Source organism: Tenrec ecaudatus, chromosome 3, assembly GCF_050624435.1.
Source record: "Tenrec ecaudatus isolate mTenEca1 chromosome 3, mTenEca1.hap1, whole genome shotgun sequence".
Lineage (NCBI taxonomy): Eukaryota > Metazoa > Chordata > Mammalia > Afrosoricida > Tenrecidae > Tenrec > Tenrec ecaudatus.
In genome coordinates this window covers 203,310,400-203,332,982 of record NC_134532.1, presented here as the reverse complement: position 1 = coordinate 203,332,982, position 22,583 = coordinate 203,310,400, and the positions used below count along the sequence as shown (strand labels likewise).

General features: G+C 41.4%; 1 protein-coding gene across 1 annotated transcript in view; it reads left to right on the top strand.

Annotated features, from left to right (window-relative positions):
- The window catches only part of SLIT2 (slit guidance ligand 2), a 404,634-nt gene that overhangs the window by 265,819 nt on the left and 116,232 nt on the right, over positions 1-22,583 (top strand). The window contains exons 10-11 of the mRNA XM_075544484.1: positions 20,229-20,300; positions 21,028-21,099. Of these exons, the coding sequence (XP_075400599.1) occupies positions 20,229-20,300; positions 21,028-21,099 (144 nt within the window). The remainder of the gene's footprint in view (positions 1-20,228; positions 20,301-21,027; positions 21,100-22,583) is intronic.

Sequence of the window (22,583 nt, the reverse complement as noted above, 5' to 3'; positions counted from 1 at the left end):
CTCTAAATGTTTTCCAAACCATCTTCAGAGAAGATGAGAGCCTCATCTTTCTCCTGTGGAGTGACCGGTAGGTTTGAACCAGTGACTATTAGGTTAATGCCCCTGTTCCACCAGGCCTCCTTTTATCGGCCTACCTCTTGGAAACACACACACACACACACACACACACACACACACACACACCCGTCTGCCATCGAGTTGATGCCAACCTACACGGACTCTGTAAGACAGACTAGAATTACCCCTGCAGGTTTCTGAGACTGCTACTCTTGATGAGAGTAGACAGCCTCAGCTTCCTCCTGCAGAGCACCTGGTGGGCTCAAACTGCTGTCCCTGTGGTTAGCGGCTCAGTGTGTAGCCCACTGTGCCACAAGCAGACAAAAACAAAACAAACAAGGTGAGATTTTACATGATTTTTAAAAGCTAGGCACTTTTTACCAGTCTCTGTAACACCTTGATGGCTCCAAATAGTGTTATATGATCGTAGCCTTGGCTCACATTGTTTTAAAATGCACACTCCCGATTTAGTAGCACGCTTGGGGCTTGGCAGGTTAAAGAAACAGCCCTCAGTAGACACAGCGGAATCTGTAGCTCTCTGACAAGGCCATGGACTAGTGTATGTGCCCAAACATGTTTTTGCCACTTTTAATACAAAGCGCCGTACTTTGCCTTGGATCTTTGTAAACTGTTATTCATTCAGTGGAACCTTGAAAGGAGAAGCGGCATGGTTTGACGTGAGTGCAGTGGGATTCCCCAAAAGGAAAGCACCAGGAGCACAGGTGCAGGTTAGGAAAAATGGAGTCACAGGTTCAAACTGACACTTCCTGCAGACTGATGCCCAAAGAGAAGAACTCCATCCCATGATGCAGCCTCAGATGCCAGGCGTTTAGTCAGAAGATGGAAAGTGTTGTAACGGAGTGGTTAGTAGAAATTGTCCAATAGCATTGTAGCATGTTAATCCTTCCTGGCACAAGCACTTGCATGACCATTCTCTTAATATTCAAATCAAGTGCCATCGAGTTGACTCTGAGCCATAGGGATCCTGTGTGAGTGTGTGCACGTGCGTATGTGTGTGTGTCAGAGTGAACTGTGCTCCGTAGGATTTTCAAGACCTGATTCCCGCCACCCCCCATGATGTATCGGCAAGCTTTTGATCCTTGTTGCTCTTAGATGGACCGAAAGATCCACATTTTCAGCTAGCAGCTTAGCATTTGTTGACCATTTGTATGTCCCAGGGATTCCCATGCTATAGAAAGGCACCATGAATTTTCAAGAGTGACTAGCACATCTTCCATGCATGGAAATAACTATAAAATCCTGTACATGGTGATAAACATCAAACAAAGTGGAACAAATAGATTTGTCGAAGACCCTTACATTGATCCAGAGGGGAGGAAACCCCCAAAGGAGCTGGATTGGCATAGTGGCTGCAACCATGGGCTCAACCATGGGAAAATCGTTGTGAGGATGGCTGTGGAGCGGATGGCGCGTCATTCTGGTGAGCAGATGGTCGCTATGGGTGGGATCCTACTGGAAGGCGCCTTACAAAAACAGCAGGGCAGCGATCACAGAGCAGTGATGGTCAGGCACGCAACAATAGAATGGAGATGTGGGAACAGATGTCTAAAGAGTACAGAAGTAGAAACAACCGAGTTGGCATTTGATGTACGAAGGGAGGAAGAAAGAGGGATGAGCCTGAGATGATGGCAGCCTGGAGGAAGCTGCCGACACCACTTCACCTGAGAAACCTAGAAGACTACCACTGGGAAAGAAGAGGTCAAGGCCAGTGAGCCACATAGAACCCCCAAACCCACTGCCATCGCGTCCATTCTGACTCATCGTGACCCCACAGGACAAGATAGAACTGCCCCTTTGGGTTTCCAAGGCTTTAACTCTTTATGAGAGAAGACAGCCTCTTCTTCCTCTCACAGAGCCACTGATGGGTTTGATGAAATTACCTAAAGGTCAGCCGCTCAATGCATAGCCCATCACAGGGACTAGTGTAATACAGACTAGAATGAATTTGGAGCAAGTGAAGGACAGGAGACAATGGTTTTGAAGTAGTTCACGCAATCAACAAACACAAAGTTGAGCCTTGACGCTATCAAGTAGCCAATGGAAACCAGCGAGGCAGGTCCTGCAGCATCACAGCACAGAAGCATGGGATGAATGGCACCCTGTGGCTGCTTGCCGCTCAAGTCAGAGAAAAGGCCTTCCCATTTGACCAACATAGTGCTCTTGAAGGATCTGATTTTCCTAGAGTGATCGATGAGGAAGTCATTTTTCAAAGGGTCAAGGAAATACATTTGTGATGAATACTGGAGAAAACTATTGTGGAGCACAATAAAGAGTTTGGCCTAGTGAGGGTTAAAAAAAGAGTTGCTATTTATAAAGCAGTGGTTCTCAACCTTCCTAATGCTGGGACTCTTTACCCCCAACCATAAAACTATTGTTGTTGCTACTTTATAACTGTAATTTTGTTACTGTAGTGAATTGTAATGTAAATATCTAATTTGCAGGATGTATTTTCATTGTTACAAATGAAACATAATTAAAGCATAGTGATTCATCACTAAAACAATGTATACTTATGTATTGTGAAATAATTATTTCTCATGACAAATAAATGAAAATTTGTCATGTAGCGTGGGCAACAGTCTTCCCTCCCGAGTACTCATGTGTGGGCGTATCTGTCTGTGGGCAAACCTGCTGGAGACCGACAGAAGAGTGGTGTCTCGGTTCCTAAAACCATCATAAATATGTGTTTTCCGATGGTCTTAGGTGGCCCCCCAAAGGGGTCGCGACCCACAGGTTGAGAACTGCTGCTGCAAAGGATAGGCAGGGATTAATTTGACAGTGCAGAAAACTGCAATCATTAGAACATCAGATAAAAGAATGAGTTCAGAGTGTTGGTCGGGGATACGTGATAACTGTAGAAAGAAGATCTCTCTGGAAGAGGAGGAGATTGAGCAAATCTGGAGACTAAGCAGAGAACAGAAAGCTGGTTGGGTTGACAAGAGACATGAGTACTCTCGACATAACAGAGAGGAAACAAGATGAGATATGTAAGGTGGTCCCTCTAATGTAGTCTGTTTGACTTTTTACCATAAAGCTTTTCCAGTCTTTATGCTCTATAGATTTGTTATAATAGTGGTGGAATTTAGTGGCTTAAAAGTAATACCACATAATGAGTTCCATTGGGTTTCCCAGTATTGGGATGGTGGTATATCAGGTAAAGTTAAAATAAAGTAAATTTATAAATAGAGATTTAACCATATGGGAAACTCTGTGTGGAATTATCTTATTATTATGTTATCAGCACTATAAGGAGAGCATCTGGCAGTAAATCATACTCGTCTTCAATTCCAAAGAAAGCATTACCACTTATTGTGGTAACATAATTTTCTATTGTAATAACTCGTTTCTTTTATTACTCTTTTATTTTCACTAGCATAATAAGCATCAGTAATATTCATAAACTGTAGAAGGAAAACTATACCTTTGTTATCTTTATAGATTCCAGGTGTTAATACATGATAAACAGAAGATTATAAACTTCACCACATTATTTGTTTTTTAATCTAAATTGTAACTGTAAATTATCAGTGGTATAGTTTTTACAAGTTATTACTCTTTGAGTTCTAGAGTTGACTTTACTTCCTACTATGTGGTTGGACATGTTGCTAGTGAAATTCCAATGACTAGAAGGTTTCGGTAGACATTGATGATAACGTATGACTCGTCCATTCTGCTTTGTGCTTCCAGTTATTGATTGTATTTGTGTAAAATATTCCATAAGAAGGGAAATGAATATTCCTTTAAATTGGAATGGGCATAAATTGGCAGAACAAGGATAGCCAGAGTCTAACATTTACCTCCTATGAGTCTCAGAAACCCACAGGGCCATTTCTGTCATGTCCTGCGATGTTGAGTCACAAGCAACTTTATGGCAGTGAGATTTTCTGGTTTTGTAAATGCTGTGTGCTATACATAGATTGTGTCATTGATTATCTCATTGGCTTGTGATGGGGATATTTACAGAAATTAAATATAATAGGAGTCAGTTGTTTTTAACTCATCTCAAAAAAGTCTAGTATTTGGGCCACAGAAGATTAAAAAAAAAAAACACCTCACTGCCATTGAATCGATTCCAATGTTGTGTTAATCTGGGTAGATTAGAGAAAAAAATTTATACACTCATGTTTTTAAGAAAGGGCTTTATCTACAAGATCAATTGGATATTGAGAAAACATCCCAGCCCAGTCCAGATCAAGTCCATAAGTCTGGTATTAGCCCAGATGTCCAATACCAGTCTATAAAGTCTGCATGAAACACATGCAATGACGCCAAACGCAGGAAAATCACAGGCCAGTGGGTGGGAAGTCCTGTGGATCCAGTGGCAGTGGAAGCATCTCAGCGCTGGCAGAAGTCTCCAAGTTTTCCTCCAGCTCAGGGCACTAGCATAGTTCCATGTGTCTTGTCAGCTGCAGTGTCTCCCAGGGAGTGAGCAGAGAGAGAAGGGTGTGTGTCTCCCACCTCCAAAGAGAATACAGAAGTTTCCAGAATCCTCAAGAGATGGCAGTGCCCACCCAAAGACCTCATTGGCTATGACCTGATTGGCAGACTAGACTCTACTCCTTCACTCTTACGTCTCTCTCAAATTGACAACATATTATGTAACTACCACAAATTCATAGCAACCCTATCAGACAGAGTACAACTATCCCTTTGGGTTTCCAATGCTGCAATTCTATACAGGGACAGAAAGCTACGTTTTTCTTCCACAGAAAGAACAGTGTATTTGAACTGCTGACCTTGTGCATTGCAGCCTAATGTTTTACTCACTACACCACCAGTGCCCTATACTCTCACTGACATCCAGTCAGTGCTGACTCATAATGACCCCCGTGTGGTCATTTAACTGTAACTGTAACTGTTTACAGCAATAGAAAGCCCAATCTTTCTCCCTCAGAGTTGCTGTTGGTCTCCAACTGCCAACCATGTAGATTGCAGCCGAACGCGTAACCACTATACCACCAGGGCTTCTTAGTGCCTCGTAGTAAGTGAGTAATAAATATTTATTGAATTAATGGCTAATTTTAAATTGTTCAATCCTTGAGGGCAGATGTATGTCAGAAAGGATATAGCTGTATTAAACAATATGAATAAATAAAACCTGTAGGAGCCTCTTTTTATACCCTGGAGACACAGAATGGCAATTTGATGTTTCTTAAGCACACATACACACACACATACAAATAAGTGAAAGAAAAGTTAAGTGAGTTGAATGTATGGAGGCGTGGGACTATGATATAACGAGAAGACTCAGAATTCAGTAGTGTACCCTGCTTCCCTGACGGCCCTGGGTTCCAGGTGTCTTGGGGTTCCTTTTTGTCTGTTCTCCTTCGATCCAACAGGAATCTGATAGATTCCCTCCTTCTTAGATACAGCCAGTAACTTAATTATCTTACAAATAAATCTTAAGCATCTTTCTCCAAGGGCTTGCTTTTTTTCTGTAATGGAACGCAAAAACCATTCAGTGAGTACTGGAGGGCAATCTCATATGGATGATGAAGGAGGAGGCTTCTGGAAGTTAAGAAAGCTTGTTAGCATAATACAGTGTTGTATAGTCTTACTGCGTATATCAATCACAATGTAGTCTCAGAATTCACTGAAAGCACTGAGTTGTTAAACAAGAGATTGGCAGTTGGAACTCACCCAGGGCTTTGTGGGAGAAAGACCCACCACTAACAGGAAAAGCCAGGTGGCTTCCCATTCCACAGGTGTTGTATGTTTGTGTGTTCCTCAGGGGAGCTACTGTGGCTACACTCTCAATGCATCCTGCGTCATGGAAACATGTGGCGTGTGTTCTATTCACTGCCATCCAGTGGATGCTGATTCGCTGCAACCCTACAGGACAGGGCGGAACTGCCCCTGTTCTTAGCCTGTAACCCGTATGGGAATAGACAGCCCCATCTTTCTCCCATTTGTGGGATAGCACTTAAAAAAACTTATAGTTAACTCCTTATGACTAAAAAAAATTGCAAAATATTTTTATATTACTTGTTTTAAGATCCAGTGAATAAAAAAATACAGAAAACTATACCGGTTCCAAAAGTGAACAGAAATCTTTTGAATTCTTTGTGCTGCGGAAAAATAATCTTGTTATTTTCATATGACATGGGTTTGGAAGGTAATGCTATCACTCTGGCATAGAAAAGTAAACATCCATATTCTCAAATCTGGCTCAGAGAAACTCACAAAAGCAGAACTGCAAAATTATTCTCTGAGTCTCTTTTAAAAATTAGGGTTTAGTATATTTTAGAAAAATACTATAATTTTTCCCTTTAAATGCCCCTAATAGATAACCTCAGCATCAAACTACAATCATTATCAATGTGTAAAGTCAATATTATTTGAGTTCTGATTTTGTGCAAGTATGCTTATGTTTGGAAAAAATAGCTAACATGTCAGAGACTTGTTTTTATTTGTTTTTTTATTTTGTATTGTTTTGTTTTTATAAGATGAGTAGTCAGAACACCGTAAGAATATTTTAATGAAAAATGTATAGCTCATTCCAATTTCCTCAGGTTTATGGATAGTATTTTAGGATATGGCCCTATCGTGATTTTTCCGCATTTAGGGTCCTAGAAAAATCCGTAATCCACCCATCCTATTGCAGAGAACGCGGAGGGTTTAGTCTCTGTTCAGTATACGAAATAGAGATCTCAATGTACTACCTTGGGATAAATAGGCAGATCCCATTAATTCAGTTTGCTGCAAGCGGAATTACTAGAATCCAGAGAGCAATTTCAGTAGCTCTGCTGATTATAATTATGGACGACAATTGGATCAGAGGAATTACTTGATTCAACTATACCTGTGCTTGCCCAGACCATTAAGGACTCATTAATAACCACTGGAGCGCTTTCCTCTTTATTTTGACACCGTTGTCAAATTTATATGCATATCTTGACTAATCTCTAATGGCTATGGAATGAAACTGTAGAATAATTGTCTTTCCAAAGCTACATATCCATTCCGTAGAAAAACTATTTTTATTGAGACTATTTGTTCATAATAAGAAAATATCCATTTCTTCCCAAGTAATTGTTTGTACTTAAGAGTTGCAATCTCTGAAACCCACAAGGGCAGTTCCACCCTGTCCTATCAGGTCTTTGTGAGTTGAAATCAACAGGGTGGTAGTGAGTAAGTGAATCTCTCCAAAGGCTTATACATGTATGTTGACATATGTTATAACATATGCTGTTCTAAATCAGCCGTTCTCAACCTGTGGGTCACGACCCCTTTAGGGGTCGAACAACCCTTTCACAGAGGTCGCCTAAGACCATTGGAAAACACATATTTTCGATGGTCTTAGGAACCTAGACACCGCTCCTCTATCCGTCTCCAGATGGGTCCGTCCACATGCAGATACGCCCACCTACATGTACCCGGCAGTGAAGACTGTTACCTATGCTACACCATGCTTTAAGACAAAATTTCATGTATTTGTCACTAGAAATAAATATATCACAATATAAAATTACATATTATTTTTGTGATTCATCACTATTCTTTAATTATGTTCAATTTGTAACAATGTAAATATATCCTGCATATCAGATATTTACATTACTATTCCTAACAGTAGCAAAATGACAGTTATGAAGTAGTAATGACAATAATTTCATGGTTGGGGATCACCACAACATGAGGAACTGTGTTAAAGAGCTGCAGCATTAGGAGGTGGAGAACCACTGTTCTAAACAGACAAAATGTATATGTATACACTCATGTATACTTTTAGTCATCCAGGACAGCTATAACAGGACTTTCAGAAATGGATTTTTCTTAACAATGAGACATCTATTCTTTCATGGTTTAGGAAGCTAGAAGCACAAATTCAGGGCATCGGCTCCAGGGTAATGGTTTCAATATCAGCTCTGGGGAGAAACCCCTGTCTTTTTCAGAATCTGTGGGTCTGATCTCCTTCGGAGATTCCCATGGGTTTGAGCATCAATCTTCTCATGAGTTTAGGAGGTTCTCGGCTCAGGGCCCTTGTGTCCAAGGGGCATGCTCTGCTCTTAGCTTTTCTTTCTTGGTGATACTGAGTCCACCACCCCCTGCCTGCTTATCTCTCCTCTCATCTCTTATAAAGGTGATGCAGCGACACCCCAGTGGGTTTCAGAGCCATCAGAAACTCTGTCAGATCAGGGTCATGACTTGAGAAAAGGCAATGCATCCCACCCTAAGTCCCGATTACGTCAAATACATCCGGGGGATGATGACATCATTGCATACCTGCCAAGCTACTGAGAATCGTGACCTAGCCAACTTGGACATATATTTGGAAAACCCAGTTCCACCATGACATATACATTCACATTTCATCTTTTCTTATTTCGTTGAATTGTTGTATGACCATGTAAGCCGAAAGCATCTGTGGCTTTCCTAAGAGAAAAACCATAGAAGACTAAAGCGAACATCAGTCATATTAGTTATGTTAGAGGGTCAACATGCTTATGGCACTATTATGAATACGTGGGAGGAAATGACAGATTCAGATCCCAAGGGCAGGAATTAAAGTGGTAACTCCAAATCTCCACTGATTTCTTGGAAACAGCCAAGGCTGATGCGCATCACTGGAACGGAGGGAGCTGTGGAGAGGTGGCACTCTTTCACGTACCACATACTTAAAATTTTGATAGGCACTAAAGGGTCTGGTGCTAGCCTTCATAAAGCTTACAGTGTAGGTAACTGAAACTTTACCCAACAGTTGTAAAACTACCTGTCAACTAATAACAAAGGGATGGGCGTGGCACTTGCTCAAGAAATACCTCCTTCCGCCTGGGAGAAACGATTCTTCAGGGAGGAGAGGATGTTTTATAGGCAGAGCAATGGGGGCATTTCTAGGCAGAGAAAAGGACCGCTGCAAAATTTCAGAAAAGGTAAGAGAATAGTGTGTGCCTAAGACAATTAAAGAAGCCCTGGTAGCTCAGTGGACTATAAACTGGGCTGCTAACCATAAGGTTAGCAGTTCAAGCCCACCAGCCACCCTGCAGGGGATAGATGAGGATTTATACTGCCATAAAGACTTACAGTCTTACCAATCCGCAAGGGCAGTTCTGTCCTGTCCTGCAGGGTCTCCATGACAGTGAGTGGGGGAATTAAGAATTTCAAAGATCGCTGCATCAAATGGAGGCCAGCTCTTGAAGAATGGTCCATTGCCATCAAGTAAATTCTGCATCAGAAGATCCTATAGGACACAGAAGGACTGCCTCAAATGGTCCATTGCCATCAAGTAAATTCTGCATCAGAAGATCTTATAGGACACAGTAGGACTGCCTCGTACGGTTTCCAAAGCAATTATCTGTATGGGAGTAGAATGTCATCCCTTTCACAGAGATGACGGTGGGTTTGAACCACTGACCTTTTGGTTACAGGTGAAGACTAAACCAAGGTGCCATCAGAGTTCCCTGGGCAACAGGATACAAGGGAGGTTTCCAGGTAACAGAATAGCATGTGTAGATCCCCTGGGTGGTGTCAATGGTTGACTCTCTGTGTTGCTAACCAAAAGTTCTGAAGTTTGAGTCCTTCCAGCGGCTCGTTTGAAGAAAAGACCTGGTAACAGATGTCAAAAAATATCAAGCAGTGTCCACTCTCTACAGTAGCCAGGAGGAGTCAACGTCGACTCCAAATCTGATTAAGAAAGGTCAGCAACCCAGAGAGGACTGTGGTTTGCAGGAAAGGCGCCCGCTGACAAAGCAGCAGGAGGACATTAGAGGAGGTGCAAGGGGCCAGTCAGAAAGTAGAAGCATCATCACAGTGTAGCTCATGAGACGGGAGGTTGTACTAGTCCCGATGTTGATGAGGTTGCTGCTTGAAATGGCTACTGGAAGGAGAGGAAGACCGAACCCATGTCCAATAAGACGTGTGCAGGCACTAGCATGACAATGAAGACATCCGGGTCATCGGTGAAGGGTCATTCCTCCTTAGAATGAAGGGAGTTGTCATTTGCACTTTAGGCAATATTGTCATGGCTAACATGATTAGCAACGTGGGGCTTTAGCTGAGTACATGACTCATCCTGAGTGCCCAAGCAAGGCAGCAGAACGTGCAAGTGCTTTTCGCTTTCTGGGATTGTTAAATAACATTATATATAAAACTCAGCCTTATTGAAATTATCCATCTCCTTTATGTCCCGCTGCAATCAGTGAGGCACATATGCAAACCTGGTGGGGAATTCTTTCCCCTCTAATTCTAATTCATAGTACACTCAGTGTACATGGAGTGTATCTTGGCTTTTAAAGTGTGTCCGTGCGACTACAACCATGGAAATGTTCATGCTAATTCAGGATGTTCGTCTCTAAAACATGAAGCCGATATGAATACAAATGCGCAAACACATTTTTTTCGTCTTGCTTTAACAATTTAGACTAAATGGAAAAGCAACTGTTGCTTCCATAAATATGTCAGTGGAGCTTATACTCGGGGGGGTTAGGCTGGGGGTGTATATCCGTAATTGTCATCAGATAAATAGAATAAGTCTAAGCAAACAGAACATTTTGGGAACATGTCATCTCAAGTTGGTGTGGACACCATCCTAGAGCAAAATTCACTCACCTGATACAAAGTATGCCTTCCGGGAGGCCAGGGTTCATGCAGTGTATTAAATATATCCAACTGGCAACATTCTGAAAATTGCAATTACAAAACAGGGATAATCTAATAGTCTAAAATATCTAGGGTCATTTTAGGTACAGGGATAAGTAAAGGATTTAAGGGACATGGTTTTTATGGCTAAAGCGAGATAGCACATTTCAGAAAAATATAAAATAGTTCCTGTGGAGCAGACTGTCCCTAGCAGGGTCCCTCGACCAACCCCAAACTCACTGCCAGCCAGCTTAGTCGATTCCAATTCATAGTTACCCCACAGGGCAGAGTAGAACTCCCCCTGTGGGTTTCTGTGACTATCTCTTTTAGGGGGGTAGAAAGCCTCATCTTTCTCCTGCAGAGTGGCTGGCGGTTTCAAACTGCTGGCCTTGCAGTTTGCAGCCCATTGGGTAACTGCTATGCCACTAGGGTCTCCTTGGAATGGTCCAGAGGGACTCCCAAAGTAGATAGAGTATCCTTTTATGGGCTGTAGTGAAAATGTTTTCATTGCCTGCCGGGGGTTGCTGACTAACAGTTTTGATACGAGAGTTTTTAATTGCCAGAAAGGAGGTGCTGAGCAATTTCCCTCCCTACCCCCCACCCCCACCCCCTCAACTCTGGAGTCAGCTTGAGACGCTCTGCTGTCCACTCATTATGTAATAGGCAAGAGAATCTCGAATGTAAAAGGCCTGTCACTACGTCTTACTCTCCAAATCCTGGGTCAGTATTGCCTCGGAGGAGAATGCAGTGGCTGCCCTGAGAAATTGTCACCTTAAATCTCCGTTCTCTTCTCTAGCAGCTGTTTTCGGCATTTACGTTCAGAGCAGATGGGGAAATGCAAGGAACTGTCTGTTTTATTGTGGTGCATAATCAGCGTCTGGGCTGGATGTTATAGGCACAATCAGTCTCGGCGCATCCTTCCGTGCGCATTGTGAAAACTTTTTGCTCACTTTGAAGACCGTTTTCAGATGGGAGAAAAGGCTCTATTTTTAATAACGTAGATCTTAGAAGTGCCAATGAATTATATCTTTCTCTGGCTGGTTGAGAATGATGGAGGAATGCCCAGGTGTAATATTCACTCATCAAAGTATCAACCACACTCGACTGCTAATTGTGTAAAAACCTGATTTACAAATGGACCTATATATTCCACACTTTAGGAAATAAATGCTGAATGTATTTATGTAGTATAAAAATGTATTTTTTAATAGCAAAACAGTTGCCAGGACATGAGTTCTGACTCAGGATGACGCCACCTGTGTCACATGAGAACTGCCCTCCTTTGGGTTATGGTGGCGAAAACCTTTGGAGGCGGAGCTCCGGGACTCTTTAACCCAGGTGTCTTGCTCTGGGTTCTAATCACCAGCTTGTTGAGTAGCAACAGAGCACGGAGCACGTAACCATTTACACCACCCAGGGACCCCTGTAGAACGGTATCTATTGACTGTCGCTGATTTACAGCCAAACTCACAGCTATGCAGTTGATTCAGACCCATAGTGACCCTATAGGATAAAGCAGACCTTCCCCTTGGGTTTCTGAGACTGCAACTCTTTATGGGAGTTGAAAGATCTATCTAGTAACTTGGCTAATCCATCAGTAAACTATTGGACCTAACATTTTCCTTCGACATTGTTACATAATGGCATATACAAATCTATCTTGGAGGAAATAAAAGCAGACTGGTCCTTAGGATGGGAAGACTTTGTTGTTTTAGGTCCTTTGGACCTGTGATTAAGAGAGAGCAGTTCCCGAGGCATAGGGGAGGGTCAGCAAAAGGGGAAGACCGTGACCCACGGAGTGCCACAACGGGATGACACCTGACACTGACGGAGAGGATGATGCAGGACCCAACAGCACATCCTTCTGTTGGACTCTAAGATTTGCTGTTGGTCAGAATTAACCGGATAGCCCCTCGCCGCAATTACATGGGCGTTTGTGTATATACACATGTGCGCCCAAAATTTTGTGGGAAATTTTCATTATCATTGCATTCCATTTATGCACAAACTTAAAAAAAATAAGCCTCCTGTGGGACAATGGCGGTGGGAGTGGGGATGCAGGGCAAGGTTCTACCCCATAAAGAGTCAGTGAATGTGTGTACATGTGTAGACACAGAAATATATATATATATTTTACATGCACAGGCAATCAAGGGAAAACAAATTCTATTTTTTTTTACTTCTTCTCATGTAATGTTTACCAAAATGTTTACTGTAGGCTTTATTTCTCCCATTTTTCCAAAAAGAATGCAGAGACAAAGGAGAATAAAAAGGTAAATTTTAAAGACCCACAGATCTGATCCGTGGCTGATGGGGACTAAAATAAAAGATGCCTTGACCCTAAGTCTTACATGCTTGATAATTACACATTTTTATCCCTGTATATATGCCTCTTTTGCTTTTAAATAATTTGTTTAGTTTGACACATTATTTTTCATTCTTAAAAATCATTTTTATTATTATGAATTGAAATCTAGTTAGCTGAAATTTTTATTAGAATAAGGGAATATTGTTTCATAGTTTCTAAGTGTCTTCAGAGATACTCAGAGTTCTTAATTTTCCCAGTTAAGATGGTGTATTGTATTCTCTCGTGATGGGAGGTCTGACCATTGGTAACTACTATAAACTATATTCTATACAGGCCATCTGTGCTGAAAGGAAAGCGTTTTGAAGTCAGTGGGCTCAACGTTATGCCTCCTTGAAAGCTTTTCAGTCCACACGTATATAAACAGTGAGGTTCCCGATAGAAGTCCCTTGTCTTTCTTCCATTTGAAATACCAATAATACAGAACAAGCACAGTGAAATGGACACAGACCTGGACGTAGACTCCTGAAAGGGAAGCGCACACTCAGCTTATCAACAGATAAAAAAACCCAAAAACAAACAAATAGACAAAAATCCTGAAGAAACATAATTCAAGACCTAAGTTTCCATAGGAGAGGACTCTAATGGGAGAAAAATAAAATCATGCTCCAGGAATTAATTGATAGAATACCAGCCTATGTGCTTCACCTACCCGCTGCAAAGCTCAGCTCTCCCACTCAACCTTGCCGAGGAATTTGGAAGACACCTGCCTGGTCAACTGGTGGAACGAGATCCATCCAATGTGTGCCCCTTCCAAAGATGACCCAAGAAAATATAAAACAGGACCATTCATATAAAAAGCAAGTCAAATGTTGCCAAAGATGATTCAGAAAGGATTGCAACAGGACATCTAGAGGGAACTGCCAAGAAGTCAAGCCCAATGCAGAAGAGGATCTTAATCAAGAGATACTGTTGCTGACGTCAGATAGAATGTTACGGAAATCAGAGAGCAGCATAAATAACTCCAAAATGTTTCATTGTGCTCATAGGGAGTACAGACCAGAGGCAGTTCCAGGGGACACAGGATGGTTTAGAAGCAAGAAAGGGATACGCGGGAGGTGTGTTGTTTTACCTGGCTTCTTCAGCCTGTAAAGTGAGCAAACAACTTGATGGACTAGTTACAGAAGTGGCAGCTGCACGGGGAGAAGGCTATTAACAGGCTTTGATATGCAGATGACTCAGTCCTGCTGACTGAAAGCAAAGGAGACTTTAGGCTCTTACTGATGAAGAGGAACCTCTGCAGCCTTCACCGAGGGTTACACCCCAAAGTAAAGAACATGAAAACACCTACAACTCGAACCATTAGCAAAGTCAAAATAAATGAAGAGAGAATTTCATTTTACTTGAATCTACAATCCATCCTTGTGGACGCATCAGTCCAAAAATCAAAAGACATTTTTTTCTGGGGAAATCTTCTCTGAAAGACCTCTCCAAAGTCTTAGAAAATGGAGATATCACTTTGGGCACTAACATGACCCAGGTGAGGGTATGCCCACCCACTTCTTATGGCATGTGAAAACTGGACAAGGAAGGAGGAAGCGTCAGAAAGGCTTGACGCCTGTCAGTTGTGGAATTCATGATGCCGATTTTAAATTGAATATACCATAGATTTCCAGAAGAGTGATCAAATCTATCTTAGCAGTATTGGATGAATGCTCCTTAGAAGGAAGGATGGTGAGACTTGATCTCCATTACTTTGGACATATTATCAGGGGAGACCATTCTCTGGAGAAGGACATCGCACTCCGTACAGTGGAGCGGCAGTGAAAAAGAGGAAGACTCTCAGCAAGGTGAATTCACACTGTGGCGACAAGAGTGGGCTGAAACGTGGTAAAGATGGTGAGCCCTGGGAGAGGAGTGGGCAGAGTTGCTGCCTGGTCTCTGTGAAATGGAAATGACTGGTGTTCCAGAAATGAGGAAGGGCCAGGTTCGTGAGGTTCGGCACACCTTTGAATGAGTGTGCCTGAAGCAATGACGAAACTCGATTCCTTTGCTCATCTGGCTGAGCTGGTGGCTAACGTTGCCCTCGTCTTTGGAAGAGGTCGGCTCAGCCTTTGCCTTGTATGTCGATATAAATATGTATACAAACAGCGATGAAATATTTTGTAAGTGTTCGCATAAATTCTGTGAAGAGAAAGCTAATGGCTCCTTTGACATCCATTTTAAAAAGGGCTTCCTGGCCTTGTGTGGTTTTTAGCATTATCTCCCGAGTTCACTTTCTAAATCTATTTTTACTTTGAAACTCAAAATATTGAATTTTCTATGAAGGACTGACCGATAGAAAGCTCTTATTTATAGTGGCTTTTATCTTGGTCATTACGCTATCTGCTTTTGTAACCCGAAATGTTTTTAATTAGATCCTTCATGGAACAATGGCGACAAATTCGCACACTGTGAAATTCTGCAGATTCTGTTTGACTAAAGCTGAAGATTAGAGCAGGGCAAAGCTAGAAAGTATATGTTTTATTTGCTTTTTTCCTGTGTCTTAATATGTACACTGATCTTTTCTCTCATTAAAATATGGTTAAGAAAAATACATTTCCAATTTTTAAATAGAGGGATATAACTTCAATTATTAGGTGTTTTTAGTATATCAAACATGTTCTAAAATTCATGAAATGAAAAGAAAACCCTTTATCTCGAAGACCTACATGATTTCAGACACCATCGATAGCCTATTGTTTGTCCACCATAGTAGATAAAATGACATGTTTTAAAATTTACCGTTTGTCATCAGTCCGTGATATGCCATAGCCCTGCTTAAAAAGATGCCTCTGTGAATAAAAGACGCGATTACTACATTTTGCCTTAATGGACTGCCATGAGAGTGTTATTAAAACCATTTAACTGCTGAGTCAAGCCGTATGGGAAATACTTTCCTATTTGCAACTTCTAAAATGTGATTGGAAATAGTTAAACAACAACCAAACCAAACTCACTGCCACTGAGTCGATGCTGACTCAGGGCGACCCTGTGGGACAGGGTAGAACTGCCCATGGAAGTTTGTGAGACTGTCTCAGTGGCGAGGAGAAAGCCCTGTCTTCCTCCAAGATCATTTTAAAAACCAAAACCTGGTGTATTTCTCATCATATGCATTTTCTTAAAATGTATCCCATAGCATTTCTGATTTTATGAAGTTTTATTTAGACTTGTTAGCACTAGCATAAAAAGGGTTTTAAGAACATTTTATCTCAGTGTCATAAGAAATCTCAGATGTATCCCAAATTCTGAGATACATAAAGAAGTTATAACATTTCCCAAAAAACTCTTCACTTATATTAAACGATAGAATTCGTGTGGCCATATTTATAAGGTACCACAGGAAATTTCACGGGTTTTAATGCAATGAACCATGTATACAATAAACTATCCTGAAGTCTCATTGCCCCATTGAACATTTTGTCAATAAAAACTATGAGGACTTCTTGCTTTAGATCATCATGCATTCCCATCCGATAACACTGTCTTGTATGTTGTTGTTGTTGTCAGTTGCCATCGGCCAGTTCTGACCGGTGGGTCCCTTTGTCTGGTAGAATGATCCATTGCCCTGGGCCATCCTCACGATGTTGGATCCACTGCTGTGACTGCTGTTTCAGTCCAGTTCACTGAGATTTTTCTCTCATTTATATGCACAGTAAATGTTTTTAGGATGATTGAACAAAGGAATGAAATTCTGTCTGCCTTAGAGTAATTTCATAACATTTGTGGAATGCAATTATTTCAACTAGGTTTACATTACTCGTAAAAGAAATATAGTTGATAAGTCTGTTTATTTTTTCTCTCCTCTGTGTTGTCATTAGCTGCCATTGAGTCAGTTCTGACGCATAGTGACCCTTTAGACAATTGAATGAAGCACCACCGCCTGCTCCCGGATCCTTCTCCATCCTTAAAACTGTCCTTATGTTGAGCCCATTGTCGCAGATGCTGAGCCAAACCATCTTGTTGAGGACCTTCTTCTTTGTCAGCGATTCTTCCACTTTACCGAGCATGATGCCCTGTTTTATGATAATTAGTGTGGTCTAACTTTCAACAATATCTCTATGCATTGAAACGGTGTCCCCTGGCTTAGATTCAAGGAACATCATCTAACTAGTCAGATATTCTCTCTTTGGCTCATTTTCATATATATTAATTTTAACATATTACAATATGATTTCATGACTGCTACTCCCCATGAGCATTGATTGTGGATCCAAGTATAAAATCCCTGAGAATATCAATCGTTCACCCATTTTTCATGATGTTCTTTATCGGTCCAAATGTGACTGTTTTTATTGTCTTCACGTTGAGTTGTAATCCACATTGAAGGCTGTAGTCTTTGATCTTCAGCACTAAGTGTCTGGAGCCCTCTCCAGTCTAAGCCAGCAAGGTTGCTTCTTCTGCGTATCAAAGGCTACTATATAGCCTTCCTCCAAATCTGGTGTGGCAGTTTCCATATAGTGCAGCTTCTTGGCTTATTTGCTCAGAATACACATGGAATCTTTTGAAAGATTCTAGAGGCAAAATATTGAATGATGCAGGAAGCATCAAGAGAAGATGGAAACAATACATCCAGTCATTGTACCAAAAAGAAGTAGTCAACTGGCCACTGTTTCAGGAGGAAATTTGCGAACAAGAACCAATGGTCTTGAAACGAGTTCAAATGGTACCGGATGCATAAGCCAAAAGCACGTCTCCAGGAATTGGTGGAATACTCATTGAAATGTGTCAGAGAGCGGAAGCAGCACTCTCTCCTCTCGGCCAGGATGTTTGGAAGACAGTTACCTGGCCAACTGACTGGAAGAGATTCCTGTTTGTGCCCATTCAAAAGAAAGGTGACCCAACAGAATTCTCAAACTATTGATATCTGACACAAGTAAAATTTTGCTTAAAATAACCCAACCACTCTTGCAGCAATACATTGATAGAGAATGGCCAGAAGTTCAGTCCAGATTCAAAATTTGATGCGGAACAAGGGACAACACTGCTGATATCGGTCAGGTGGATCTTGACTCCAAGACTAGAATACCAGAGAGATGTTTAGTTGTGTCGCATTAACTGTGCAATGGCAGTTGACTGTGTGACCATCATAAACTGTGGGTCACCTTAAGGAGAATGGGAATCCCAGAACACTTCATTGTATTCATGAGGAGCTTGTACACGGATCAAGAGGCAGTTGTGCAAACAGAACAAGGGAATACTGGCTTGTTTAAAATCAGGAAAAGCATTCATCGAGGTTTTGTTTACTTGCTCACGATACTTATTCAGTCCATAAGCTGAGCAGATCATGAGAGAAGCTGCCTTCTAGGAAGAAGAGTGTCACCTCAGAATTGGAGGAAGATTTATCAACAACCTGAGATATGCAGATGATACAGCTTTGCTTGCTGAAAGTGAGAAGAAATTGAAGCCCTTGCTGATGAAGATCGTGATAGAAAGCCTCATCTTTCTCCTGTGGAGCAGCTGGTAGGTTTGAACTGCTGACCCAGCACTTGTCAGCCTGTTTCGTAACCCACTGTGCATCGGGAAGAAGTACCCAAGCCTCTTCTCTCTTCCTACCCTCGAAGCTCTCCAGAGTCTCCCCTTGGTGAAGCTCACAAGAACAGAAGCCAGTAAGCCTGGGACATAGGTGCTTCCTAGGAGTCAGTGTCTTTATGAGTAGCAATAAAGCTGAAAGACAACATTTTTGAGGATTAAAGAATTTACTAGAAGATGGGATGACATCTACTTCTACGTGGCTTTAATCATTAAAACTAAAAAAGAATAAACTCACTACTGATGAATCTATTCTGACCATAGTGACATTATAGCTTCACAATTAGGCTATAAATCTTTCTAGCAGTAGATCAGGACCTCTTTCACCCAGGAAGTACCTGGTGGATTTGAACTGCCAATATTTTGATAACAACAGAGCATTTTAACCATTGTGCACTTTCTTTAATAATTCAATCTGCCATTCCGTCAGTTCTGACTCACGGAGACCCTATAGGACAGGTTGAATTTGCTCCCTGGCTTGTAAATCTCTATGGGAGGAGATGGTCTCATCTTTAGCCAACAAAGTAGCTGATGGATTTGAACTGATGACCTTGCATTTATCAGCCCAATGCTTAACTGCGTGTGCTGGCAGGGCTCCTTCTTGAATAACTAGTTCAGTGAAACCTTATCTTTCCAAAGCAGCAGATCCAGAGAATACACATCATGACTCAAAGCTATTTCCAATACTATGGTTTTACGAAATCATAAGAATGCCAGTTGAATACACATTGCTGCATTGTTTCTGCAGCAAAAATAATCACGTAGAGCCCAGCCAGTTTTACTGAAGGTGCCTCCAGCACATATGGGTTTTGAATTTAAGATTTTGCTTCATAAGAAGCCTCAAAAATTACTATTGTGAGAGTAACGGTTAACATTTTAACCTATTATGCTCTTGCCATACAGGGAAATGGAGAGGTTTATAAAATTTAATATCCAATAGTACGGTATATACTCGTGTGTCCGCCTAGTTTTCCAGCACATTTTTCATGAAGTTTTTGTGGTAAAATTAGGTGCCTAGGCTGATATTTGAGTCAGCTTATACTCGGGTATACACAGTAATTTCCTTGTTACTTAGATTCTTATATTCACTTTTCTTATGTACATTTAGATTATTAAAACATGCCACTGACTTACTCGCTTCCAACTGTTTTCACATTCATGCGAAATCCAAACTTAATCCTAATGGATCTGTAAAACCAGACTTCGGACAGGTCAGTGATTTGCCAGCTACTCCTCAGGAGAAAGATGTGACAAGCAGTTTGGGGGTCCTGTCAACTGGATGACAGCTGGTTTGGGACATTTTTAGGTAATAAATTCGAAATGGGAACATTTTTATTATTTTCAAAGAGTCATTTTAACATCAGTCTTGCTTCACAGGTAGATGACAGCACCCTTCAGGGTAATGGGTTTTTAGCCTTCAAAATTAAACAAGCAAAACCCAAACACTCCGTGATCCTATCAGCTCTGACTCACAGGGTTCTGGAGGCCGGAACTCTTCCCTCGAGCCGTCAGCCTCGTTTTCCTTCCAAGGAGGGCCAGTGGGTTCCGACCGCTGAGCCGGTCGTGAGCAGCCCCACGTGTAACCCGCTACAGTGATCGTCAGCTTTGTTCTCATCTGGAACTCGGGTTTTGAATGGAGCATTATAGAGCGCTCACGGTTCCACTGACAGACTGAATGTTCATTTTCTCTTTGCAGACGTTTGGAGCAGAACTCCATCAAGGTCATCCCTCCAGGAGCTTTCTCGCCGTATAAAAAGCTCAGAAGAATGTGAGTGAGCAATCATCTGGAATAGATGTCACTTAACAAAAGTACATGTGTTGTAATTATCTAGAGAACACCATCTCAGTATGATTATGGAAGTGTTTGACAGCTGAAGCCATAAGTAATTTGCCTGTCTGTTTGCTAGTTCCATAACAATCTCTCAATGAAATGACTAAAATGTTGTTTTTTTAAACTTCTGTGCTATTTCTTCTGTTGTTTAATGCATTTATGTGATGGTGAGTGTATGTAATTGACATATTATGTCGTCTGATTCTTACATGACTTATGTCCCAAGTTCTGGCATGGCATGTTTAACAGTCTTCTAGAGAAATTGTTCAAAATAAGGAGCCAAGGTGGTGTAATATGTTCCTTGTTGGGCTGTCAACCTTGAGGTCAGCAGTTCGAACATACCAGGTGCTCTGTAGTAAAAAGATGAGGCTTTCCGATTTCAAAAAGATATACAGCCTCAGAAAACAATAGTGGCAGCTAGTTCTACTCTGTCCCAGAGGGTGGCTATGAATCGGAATTGACTCAATGGCAATGGACTTTGAATCAAGAATAGATTAAAAATCAGAGGGCTTTTTGTTGTTGATATATATATTTTTAATGTTGCAAATCGTATGCAGGTCTGGAGAGCTAAAACCAAGCACATGAAAGCCATAAATGGCTTTGTCTTGCAGTAAATCTCACCATATGTCTATCTAATTTAACCTAACTCTATTTCTCATCATAGCGATCTGAGCAATAATCAGATCTCGGAGCTCGCACCAGATGCTTTCCAAGGGCTTCGCTCCCTGAATTCACTGTAAGTATTGACCCTGCTGTGGAAGGAATGCATGAGTCGCAAGTAAGACCAAACTGTACTGCTGAGTTTGGATGTCATACAAATATCCCCTTAATGTTGGTTATGAGTCATGACTCAACAGTAGCTATCAATGAGTGCCTTTGCTTTTGGGAGATAGGCTACCTTACATCGAAAGCAAACTTGTTTGTTCATTTCATATATATATATATATATATATATATATATATATATATATATATATATATATATATATATATATATATATATATATATATATATATGTAACAAGTGGTTTTCCATGTAACAATCCATCCACATTTTCCTTCGGGATCTTGATTTCTGTTTCCACAGACCACAGCACTGTTCCCACTTCCTTCAGGTGTATAGGGTTTTCTGTCTTCCACCAGCACTCTTCCCTCCTGAGTACTGAGCTCTAGACCTGGGCAGAAACGCTCTCGCCCCTGACCTGTGTAGAGAGCAAACATAGAATTTCCGGTTCTGGCAGGTGTGTTCTCTGCTTTTCGTTCTGAAAGACTAGAAAATGTTTATTTTGGAGTTTTCTGGTTTATGAAGTATTTAAAGGCTTCAAGCTGATAGACCTTCTCCAATGACAAGTACAAGTCTCATCAGAACGATGCTTGCTGAACCCTGGCTGTGAACCATTGAGGAAGATCACCAGTAAAAGAACCTCACTACCCCTGGGTTTATCACCATCACACTTTTATCACAGACCCACTGTACCTTCTCAGAGAAGAAAGTCTGACAGCTTATTTTTGATACCACAGCGACACGTGAGAGATAGCTCTGTAAATTATAGAGTTTAAAGTAAATGTATAAAGGCTGGTGTGCCTTCAACCTTGTAAACAGCATCTGAAGTCCACCATGCAAAGTAGCCAGAATTTCATGTTCAAGTTTAAAGAGAGACTGGCTGCTGCCTGTTGTTTGATGAGCTGAAGCTTAGAGAAGGAGGGGTTTTGGCAAGGTAAAGGCCTACAGCATGTCACAGAAATTTGGGAAATTCGGAAGTCAACCACAACTGGGAGACAAATGCACATGTGCCTGATAACCACCAGGAGTGACTAGAGCAACTGACTCTAATCCTAACCAAGGGCCACATGAGGCAGAAGGATTCATCTCGGGTGCAGGAAAATGAGAGAGAGAGAAAAGAACATGAATCCCAATAAATGTTAATAATGACTAAGGATGGTTTTCTAGATATAAGAACTCATGATACACGATTATCTGCATGTCTACATATCATAAAATAAGGGACGGGAAATATCCATCCATCCATCCATCAACGGATCAGGTTTGCTTGGTTGGAATGTAAATCATTGTGACAGGGACACCCGTACTCGCAGTTCTCTTGGAGAAATGCACACATGCAATCTTATGAAGGTTCTGCACGGGATGTCTCCAGTTTAAAATGGAGCAGAATGCAAATGAGCGAGACCAGTGTTTCAGAAGTAGAAGACTTGCATCCG